General features: G+C 52.1%; 1 protein-coding gene across 1 annotated transcript; it reads left to right on the top strand.

The window, feature by feature from the left end:
- Window positions 1-2,943: 2,943 nt before the first annotated feature.
- CNN1 (calponin 1) lies at window positions 2,944-9,730 on the top strand. Its single transcript, XM_043976036.1, has 7 exons — window positions 2,944-3,132; window positions 6,441-6,562; window positions 7,252-7,318; window positions 7,412-7,549; window positions 7,636-7,746; window positions 7,961-8,107; window positions 8,322-9,730. The coding sequence occupies exons 1-7, from the start codon at window positions 3,070-3,072 to the stop codon at window positions 8,568-8,570; spliced, it is 897 nt and encodes a 298-aa protein (XP_043831971.1). The 5' UTR covers window positions 2,944-3,069; the 3' UTR covers window positions 8,571-9,730.
- Window positions 9,731-10,041: the final 311 nt, after the last annotated feature.

The following is a 10,041-nucleotide window of genomic DNA, read 5'->3' as shown; positions in this document are numbered from 1 at the left end:
GATCTGTGCTCCCCAGCCTGCAACTTCTTTCCCTCTGCTTATTTTAAAATTTCCCTTACTCACCCCCTCGCCAAGGATCAGTGCAAGGAGCCCTTTTAAAACCAAGCACAAGAGATGTGTATGTGTGCTCATGTGTAGCTTTATAAAGAGACAATATAACCTCTTACTCCAGGACAGGGTGGCCACCTGTTCCTTGGGAGCAGGAGGCGGGGTGGGGGTGGGGGGAGTGACCTCGCCTTTGCTGCTAAGTGAGGGTTATTACTCAGACGTTCTAAATGCACTTTGATGGTGAATCACTCCAACCTTCCCAACATCCCATTCCCCATTGTCATAACTGGAAGAACCTAGAACACTTCTTCCCTCCTATCACTGTTATCTGCCCATTGCACCTAAAAGCAAACTGATGTAATGATTGGAATGACGCCACCTGCTGGAGACTTATTGTAGAAGCGAAGGTCTTTGAGGGCAAGACCAGGAGTCTTTTCTTTGGCGTCAGGAAGTGATGCAGGCTAGTGGGAGGAGGAAGGAAGAGACTGGCGCTCAGTCTCACTCTCTTTCCTGAGGACGCTGGTGGAGAGGGGAGCTAGAAATGCGCTCTCCCTTTAATAGATAGGAATCTAGGCCTTTCTCTCTCTTTACCAAATTCTTATTCTCCTTAATAAACGCCTAAAAGTCTAACTCTTGCTAAAGCTTATAATTTATTGGCGACCACTCCTTAGATATTTTAGACAGTTTGGCTAGAATTTTAGCCTTAACACTGAAATGGAAAGGGAGGCTTGTGAACACCCAGGAGGGACCTCTCTCCTTAGCCACCAATTGGAACCGTCCTCTGGGTTTTCAAACATTAACCCTCCCCATAAGGTTCATGGAGTTTGATCAGAAAGTCCCCAAACTCCCCTCCCCTGACCCTCATTAAGGATGAAGGCTGATTGGGAAGCAGAAGAAACCACGATCACCGTGGAAGAAGAGACAATTTTCTCCAAAGGGAAAGGGTTTGATGGGTTTGGGGGCCTTGGTTTCCCTGAGGACAAAGAAAGGGCTGGACGGTGGATACCCTGGAAGGCCCCAAAGTGGAGTAGGGGCCTCGAGGGATCCCATCCTCCAAGCCAGACTGATGGTGACTTCAGAGCCCAAGAGGCCCATTCTATAAATGGTGAAGCCTACAACAAAAAGGAGGAAGGGAGGGAGGGAGGGGAATGGTGAGGATGGCCCACAGCCCTGACGCTGACGCTGTATTAGTCACCCACAGACATCATGGCCAAGGGAGTCAGACTGAATACCCTTTTACCCTGGAGCAAGATCCAAGCTCCTTCCTCTAATCCATTCTACAATCACAGAATTCAGAGATGGGAATGGTCTTAGAGATCGTCCAGTGACCCAGGGGTTCCTCACCTGGGAGTCCACTGACTTGCTTTTAAAAATACTTTGAGAAATTTATTTCAATAAAATTGGTTTATAAATAAATAAAATTGGTTTGCTTTGTATCCCTATATATTTTGTTTTGTGAATTTAAACATATGATTCTAAGAAGGGGTCCCCAGGCTTCACCAGGCTGCCAAGGGGGTCCATGATACATAAAAAGCTAAGAACCCCCGTTCTAGTCCAACCATTTCATTTACAAATGGAGAAACTGAGACTAAGAGAGGTAACTTGATCCAAGTCTCATGCCTAATCAGTGTCACAGCTGCAATTCAAATGGAGACCAACCAACTCCAAACCGGGGGTTCTTCTACTGTACCCCCTACTCTCTCTTGATGGTCCTCTTGGAGGGAAAATCTCTTCTCCTTGTTCTGAACACTCAGGGCTCCCCACCCCCTTTCTCCAAATCAGGGGGCAGGATTCCAAGAAAAGCTGCCCAGAGTGGGGGAAAAACCTACAAGCATTTCTGCAGAAAAGGGAGAGCCTTATAAGGGGGAGGGGGGTAGGGACCACAGAAAGTCCCCTCCCCATCCCATCTCCCAGGGTGCTGAAAGCTTCCAGGAAGCCTGAGGGGGACCCAAGGCTCAGAAAGAGAATTGGCCTTAAAGAGCCTGGGTCTTGACTGATTATTTCCTCGTCCTGACCACCCCCTTCCACCGCCGTCTGCCCCAGCCTTTCTAAAATGCTGATCCACAGGTGCCCAGGAATTGAGGGTAATGAAGAGGGCCAAGCCACAGGAGGGTCTCAGTCTCTTAAGCTGAAAGGGTGGAGGATGAATAAGAGGAAGAGGAAAGGGACACAGAGAGACAGACAGAGACTCAGGAGGAGAGAAAATAGGGCCACATAGAAGGTATTAGGAACTCAGTAACAAAGGCACAGGGGAAAGAAAATTATGTCCTGGTCCATGAGCTCCTAAAAGGCAGGCCATGTGTTGGATTCTGGGTGCTTAATAAATGTGGATAGGATGAAGCTGACCCAGAGACAACCTTTGACTGTTTATCTCTGAGTCCAGCTCTGTCTCTCACTTTGCATTGACCGCCATCTCTGGAACAGTCCCACGGAGAGACTCGGGACAGATTGCTAGACACAGGCAATACATGGGGTTAAGCCTGCGTGTGTTGGGGGATGGTGACTGTTGTCTTAGACTGTCCCTGTCCCCAGCCTTGTTCCCGTCTCCAGCTGGCTAGGTCCTCCCCAGGAATTCTCAGCTGGTTATTCTTTCACCCTCCCCCCACCCCCCTTTCTGGGCTAAAGATGACTATAGCAGTGCCTCCCCTCCTCTCCAACATCCCTCCCCCTACCAAGGTGGAAACAATGACAGCATCGGCTCCCAATACCAGGGGCCTGACATCACGGGGGTGGAGGGGGGGGGATATGGGGAGAGGGGGCCTGGCTGACGTGGGGGAAGGGGAGGGGGGCAGTTACTTCTCAGCTATTGGTGGGCTCTCCGGCCCAATGAGATGACCTGCCAGGGCTCATATGGGGAAGCCCAGAGCTCCAGCTTTCAAAAAGTTGCAGGGAAAATTTGAGACCACTTCAGCAGCAGCAGCAACAGCAGCAGCAGCAGCAGCAGCAGCAACAGAAACCTGGGCCAGGCTCCCCTCCACTGGCAGCAGCAGCACCACCAGCACCACCGCCACTACCACCAGCATGTCAACTGCTCATTTCAACCGGGGCCCTGCTTATGGACTGTCAGCTGAGGTCAAAAACAAGGTAAAGTCACAATGACCTTAGCTCTGTCATCTTCCCCAGTCTACCTAGGGTGGATTTCCTAGTCTTTAGCTCCCAAAGTAGAAATGTCATGTCCCAGGCTGCCCCCCCCCGCCCCCCCCAGGCTCTGAGTTCCTCCTTCGATGCTCCCCAGCCCCATCACTGTCTGGTTCCAGGCACCTGGGAGGGGGAGGGTAGTGAGGGGACTACACAATCCAGGGAGCCAGGCCTAGCCTAGGGAAGGAAGCCTAAGAGCTAAAGACCAGTTGAGGGGAGTTCTTGTCCAGCTCCAGCCCATAATTTTCCCACCCTGCACCTGGATGAACTACCCACTGCATTCAACAGTTTCTCAAGCTTCTGGTCCAAAACCTGCCAATGAGAGGCAATGGTGGTCTAGACCAACATCGAGTAGAAGGCCTGGGTGAGAGGAAGAGGGGAGGAACAGAGAGGCTTTGGAAGGGCAGAAGGAGCAAGGGGGAAGATGGAGGGGTGGAAGGGTCAGGGGAGAAGACGCAGAGGGGTGGGAGGGGAAGAAGAAAGGGCTAGAAGGATAGAGGGGGACAGGGGAGAGAGACTGGTGGACCCGAGGCTGGGAATGGGAAAGAGTTTGGATGGGCAGAGGGAGTGAGGAGGAGAGGCTGTAGAAGGGGGCTGGGGGGGAACAGGAAGCCCCTGAGATGTCTAGGGGGACCTATCTGGGGGTGGGGTTGACTCCTGGTGCCTGGGGGAGACAGGGCTTCCACTACGTAGGCCTTTGAAAGGAGTCAGGACTAGCTTGGACACTGCTCTCGTAACACTCCCTGGAAGCCCTTGTCCTCCCCATCCCAGGTCAGTTCCCTACTTTGCTCCCTCAGTTCTTCCCACCCTTGGATATAGAAGTAGTAAATCTCAAGAGTGTGGAGAATGAAAGAAGGGAGAAGCCGCCAGACTCCACATGGGGGTGGGAGCATCAAGCACCTAGATCCAGGATAGACAGGACCCTTTTCCTCAGCCCCAGGGCCACCTACAGGGAGAAGCAGTGACCAGGGACTTTGAGAAATTCTAACTCATCCACTATCTCTCATCAGACTACACTAGGCTTTGGACCCTGAGCCCCAACACAGAGAGCAGAACCAAATCTCAGAGGCTCTGGGTGACAGTGAAAAGACAGGAAGATAGATACTAGGGGGACACTGGGCCAATTTGGATCCCTGGTCCTGAACTCTTAACACACACCCTCCTGGGTCCTCTGGGTTAGGAAGCTGCCAGGGAGGTAGGGTGCCTTGTCACTCACTTGATCGTCCCCTATTCTGGGCTCCCAGGAGAGCAGCCTAGCTATGCCTTTGATGACAGGTGCCTGGGAATACCAGAAAGGCCAATCTGTTGATAATGATGGCTAGCAGGAAGTGTGATCCCCCACTCCCACCCCATCATCCCCCAACAAGAGAGCATTGAAGACATGAGAAGTTCAGATTGACTCGTATTTAGCCTCCAAATCTCCCAGGAACCTTTTTCACTAGGTCTCAAATAATCTCACTGAGTAGCACAATTCCTCATGGTCCCTGTCTCCTTTCCTGATGGAAAAGCTCAGTCCTTTGAAGAAAGAAACCTGGAGTGGGGGGAGGAGTGGTTGGACCTGGGTGGTGGGGCTGATGTCCCAGACTGGCAGTAAAGGACCTTAGAAATGATCTTGTCCGATCTTCCCAGCCAAGAGAACGGAGATTCCCCAGGGGACAAGGGGTCTTCCCCCCTCCCCTTCTCCCCGTATAATGGGAGGTGGGGGGGAGGGGGCAAGGGTGAGAGCTTGGGCTGCCCATCCCCCACTGGGACCCAGCTCCAGACTACCCCCTCTCTCCCTGGAGCACCCGGCAGAGCAGCCTCTCCATATAAGGCTGCTTTGGGGGAAGCTGGGCAGGGAGGCCCGAGCTCTATATAAGGGCTGGTTTGCTTTATAAAGCAAACTGGAGCTGGAGGGGAGGTGGGGGCAGGGGGACCAAAGGGAGGGGCCATTGTGCAGGCTGGCAACGGATGCTCCTCGGGCCAGGTGAGTAGGAAGAGTGGAGAGCTAGGCCCCTCCCCTTGTGCAGGAATCTGGTTCAATCTTCCCTCTCCTCCTTACCCCACTGCCCTGTCCGGGGGCAGATCAGGCACTGGGCACCCCCTGCTGGCATGTTAGAGGCTAAGGTGGCAACATTCAGGGAAGTCTTTCTAGTCCCAGCCCACTTACCCCCTATCCAGCTCCTGAAGCCCTGGGGGGGACCAGGGAGGTTAGTAGCCAAAGTGAGATAGCCAGAGGACTTGTTTAGTCTAGTGGGGTCGTGGTGCCAGCTCATCCCATATCTACACACTCTGTCTCACACACACACACACACACACACACACACACACACACACACACACCCCTCACAGTGCCATAGGACCACCTGTCTTGAAAGCCATCTGTGGAATTCCTGGCTGAAAGACCAGAAATGACTTCTCAGGGTGCTCCCAACTCTGAGATCCTGAGACACAGTTCCAGAGGGTTGGAGATACAGAAGGTAGAGAAAACCAAACTGCAGAAGGCTGGACAGATACACAGCTGTCAACGCACGTGCGCGCGCGCGCACACGCACACACACATACACACACACCCCTAGGCAGAGATGGGGAGAAGAACGAGGAGGCCAAAGAATCAGGACACACAGTGAAACTCGGTGCTTGGCACCACCCCGCATGATGCTTTTGTGCCCAAGCCTTCTGCACTAGGCCCTGTAAAGGCCCACACTCAAGAGGGGATGAGAAGGAAAGAAGCAGGCAATACTGACACTCAAGTTTGGTTAAGGGGGCTGAAAGGATCACTTCCCCTCCTTGGGGCTCTTCTTACATCTCTGCCCAATCCTCCCCTATTACCCTATGCCAAACCTCTGGTATGCCTGGAATGGGCCCCCCAGGCAGGTGCTGAGCATGGCCCTGGCCTAATGCCTCCCCCCGCCCCTGGGCCCAGGGACAGCATTGCCTTAGTTGGGAAGAGATGGGGAAAGTAAGCTGACCTCTTCAGTCTGAAGGAGGGGACGGGGTTGGCGGGGGTGGGGGTGGGGTGGGCAGGAAGCCCTTTTCACAAAAAATGGGTACACATCATTCTAGGCTCTTCTTGCCTGCAATACAGCTTAGGATAGGACCCAGGTGTCCTGCCTCCTAGGATATACTTTCCATTACCAATTTTTCCCAACTCAATCCCAATCATAACCCAAGTAATCTCCCCTCTCCCAATACCTCCTTACACTGTTGGTCATAGGCATTAAAGGAATGAAAAAGGAGTAGAAGCCCACTGACCATTCTCTCCCACCACCCAGTTGGCCCAGAAGTATGATCCCCGACGGGAGCAGGAGCTTCGGGCATGGATTGAGGAGGTTACTGGAAGACGCATCGGTCCCAACTTCATGGATGGTCTCAAGGATGGAATCATCCTCTGCGAGTAAGAATGGGGAAGACTGGGGCAGCTAGGTGGTGCAGTGGATAAGTTCCTGAGTTCAAATCCGGCCTCAGACACTTGACACTTACTGGCTGTGTGACCCTGGGCAAGTCACTTAACCCTCATTGCCCCGCAAAAAAAAAAAAAAAAGAATGGGGAAGACTGACTAGGATTCCATGGGTGAAGCCCTTAATTTGGAGTGTCAGATCCATCCCACCCCCAAATGTCCAACTTTGAATAAGAAATTCCATTCTCTTCCTTTGGCTGAGGAGTGTAGTGGAAAGAACCCTAGATTCTGAGTCCAGGACCAGGGAACAAATCCTGACTTAGCTATTTACTAGGTATTGACACGGGGAGGTGATTGGGAGTAGGGAGGCCTATAAAAGCTGGCCGCCCTAGTATTCAAAGGGCCCCTGAGTGGTTCTGTTCTGGTTGCTCACAGAAGGCAGTACTAGAAGCAGTGAGCAGAAGGAAGTTGAAGGGAGGCAATTTGGGCTCAGAAATGAGCCCAAGTTTTTTAATAATCAGAGCCGTCCAAAAGCAGAATGAGCAGCAGAAGCAGCTTCAACAATTCCAATCCCTGGATTCAAGGGGAAACAGAATGGGTACTTGTCATAGGGAGGGCATCTTGCTCCAGGTTGGAAGAGTCTGTAGCAACTCCCTGTTACTAGGTCGTCCTCTCTTTCTTTTAGGTTTATCAATAAGCTGCAGCCTGGCTCAGTGAGGAAGGTGAATGAGTCCACTCAGAACTGGCATCAGGTACAATCCAACACTCCCTTATCTTCCAATCCCTGGCAGACTACTTGCCTCCCTTTTGCATCTCTGACCTCTCTGTTCTCTGGTTCTTCTAAGCTGGAAAATATTGGGAACTTCATCAAAGCCATCACCAAGTACGGAGTGAAGCCTCATGACATCTTCGAGGCCAATGACTTGTTTGAGAATACAAACCACACACAGGTGCAGTCCACCCTCATTGCCCTGGCCAGCATGGTGAGTAGGGACCGAGGGGAGCTTTCTATTAAGGGTAAGGGAAGAGGTGACCAGGGGCTCAGTCCCCACTGCCTTGAACTCCACAGGCCAAGACAAAAGGGAACAAAGTGAATGTGGGAGTGAAATACGCAGAGAAGCAGGAGAGGAAATTTCAGCCAGAGAAGCTGAAAGAGGGGCGGAACATTATAGGCCTGCAGGTAAGTAGGGTGGGCAGTGGCCACGGGTTCTGTGGAGTGATCCCAGCGCCCGAGGGGAGGGTTTGTACTTGTCCCCGATTCCTTGCCAACTTTGCTAGCTTGGTTGTCTGGTTCATGTCCAGGACAGACTATGGCTGTCCTAAGGCTATGACCTTGAGAGGAAGCCTAGGCCAGTACCCACTGTCCTAAGGCTCCTGTATGGGTGTTTCCCTAGATGGGCACCAACAAGTTTGCCAGCCAGCAAGGAATGACAGCCTATGGTACCCGCCGCCACCTCTATGACCCCAAGCTGGGCACGGATCAGCCCTTGGACCAGGCTACCATTAGTTTGCAGATGGGCACCAACAAAGGCGCCAGCCAGGTAAGCCATATGGGTAAAGCCTAAAGGCATCTGGGAGGTGGGGGAATGCATCGCACAGCTTTGGGCACCCTACCTTAAACCTATTGCCTTTGAGGGCCCCCCCCCACTGGCAGGCAAGGCTCTGAGTACCTTAGACAGTACATGGTGCTCCCCCAACCTGGCCCTACACCCCTGGCCCAGATTGGAACTGCCATTCTGCTCCTTCCCACTACAGGCAGGCATGACGGCTCCTGGGACCAAGCGGCAGATCTTTGAACCAACGCTGGGCATGGAGCACTGTGACACGCTAAACGTTAGCCTGCAGATGGGTAGCAACAAGGGAGCATCCCAGCGTGGTATGACGGTGTACGGCCTACCCCGCCAGGTGTATGATCCCAAGTATTGCCTGACCCCCGAGTACCCAGAGTTGGGTGATGAGCCAACTCACAATCATCATTCACACAACTACTACAACTCTGCGTAGGGGCCAACCCAACCCCCCAGGGAGGGAGTCAGCAGCTGCTCTAGGGGCCTGAAGAATGACCAGGCCCAACCTGCCTTACCACCATGCCTCAAGGGTGTATCCTTCCAGCTGGGGTGCATTGTTTGGGGATGTTAAGGTTGGGGGAGTGGGCTGTGGGAGCCAGGAGAAGGGGGAGACAGAAGTAAGGAGGCTCTCTCCTCCTTCTCCTGCCCCTTAGACCCCCCACAAAAACCCTCACCCTGAGCCTGCTGTGTTCTTGGGTCTGCTTTCCACCCTGTCTCTTGCTCAAGGGCTAAGGCCCCCATTTCCCCCAGAGGTCAGTGTAGGAGTAAGGAGGTCTCTTCCTAGGGGTGGAGGTGAAACCTCAACTACACCAAATATAACAAGGCTGGACAATACCCCCAACAGAAAAGCCTCAAGAAATCCAAACTACTGAGTGGAAATGAAATTTCTGTATGTCTCCCTTGCCCCAAGGACTCCTCTGTCCTTGTCCCATCCTGACAACCCTGACCCCCAAGGCGAAGTTGTCTTGGACTTTTCCCATGCCAACCCCAGCGCAGTGGGCACAAAGTACATGCCAAAAAGCCAAGCGGACACACTCGGTTTTGCATTTTTGCATTGACTGGCATTCCTGAAGGCGTTTGTTAAGCGAGCACTTTCTTTTTTAAATTTCACTGGAGCACAATAAAAATCTATAAAAACTACTCCTAGCTCCCAAAGCCTACTCCATTTCTGGCTCCAGCATCCTACAGGCCCCAGCATTTACCTTCTCATATCTTCCCTGCCCTCCATGCCCAACCAGGAGTGAGCATCACCAAACGTCCTGGTCTGTGTATTTGATGTGGGAGTTGGGGGGTGGGGAGGGAGCATGAGATCTGAAGTCAGAGGATCTGATTTTCAATCTCAGATATCCTTACCAAATGACTTTGGACAAGTCATTTCTACCCATGCTGTCAGTTTCTACCTCTGTTAAAAAAAGGGAGTTCGATGATCTCTAAAGGTTTCTCCTTGCTCTTAAATTTTATTCCCTCCGCCATAGGAGTTTTGCTTCATTCCTGAGGGGCCTCAATCACCAGGAACAAAATCTAAGGAAGGAGGAAAGGAAGGGAGAAAGGGAAGAGAAGGGAGGGAAAGAGGAAGGAGAAAAGGAAGGTAGGAAGGAAGGAAAGAAGGGGAAAGGAAGGGGAGGGAAGGAGGGAGGATTTATTAAGCACCTGCTATGTACTTTGCACCAAGTACTTTACAAATATCTCAACTGATCCTCCTAACAACCCTTGGAGGTAGCACTTATTAAACATTTACTATGTGCCAGGCACTGTGCCAAGTACTAGGGTTACTAATACAAAGCAAAAAGAAAGTTCTCCCCTAAAGAGAGGGACTAGGCCAAGCCAGGCCAGGGTCAAGTAGAAAGGTCTAGGCTCCTCTGTAGGGAGAGGCAGGACAAGGGATTATCTGGGAGGCTAAGTAAGGA

This window comes from Dromiciops gliroides, chromosome 1 (genome assembly GCF_019393635.1).
Source record: "Dromiciops gliroides isolate mDroGli1 chromosome 1, mDroGli1.pri, whole genome shotgun sequence".
NCBI lineage: Eukaryota > Metazoa > Chordata > Mammalia > Microbiotheria > Microbiotheriidae > Dromiciops > Dromiciops gliroides.
Note: the sequence above shows the minus strand (reverse complement) of the source record. Positions and strands in the feature narration are given on the sequence as shown.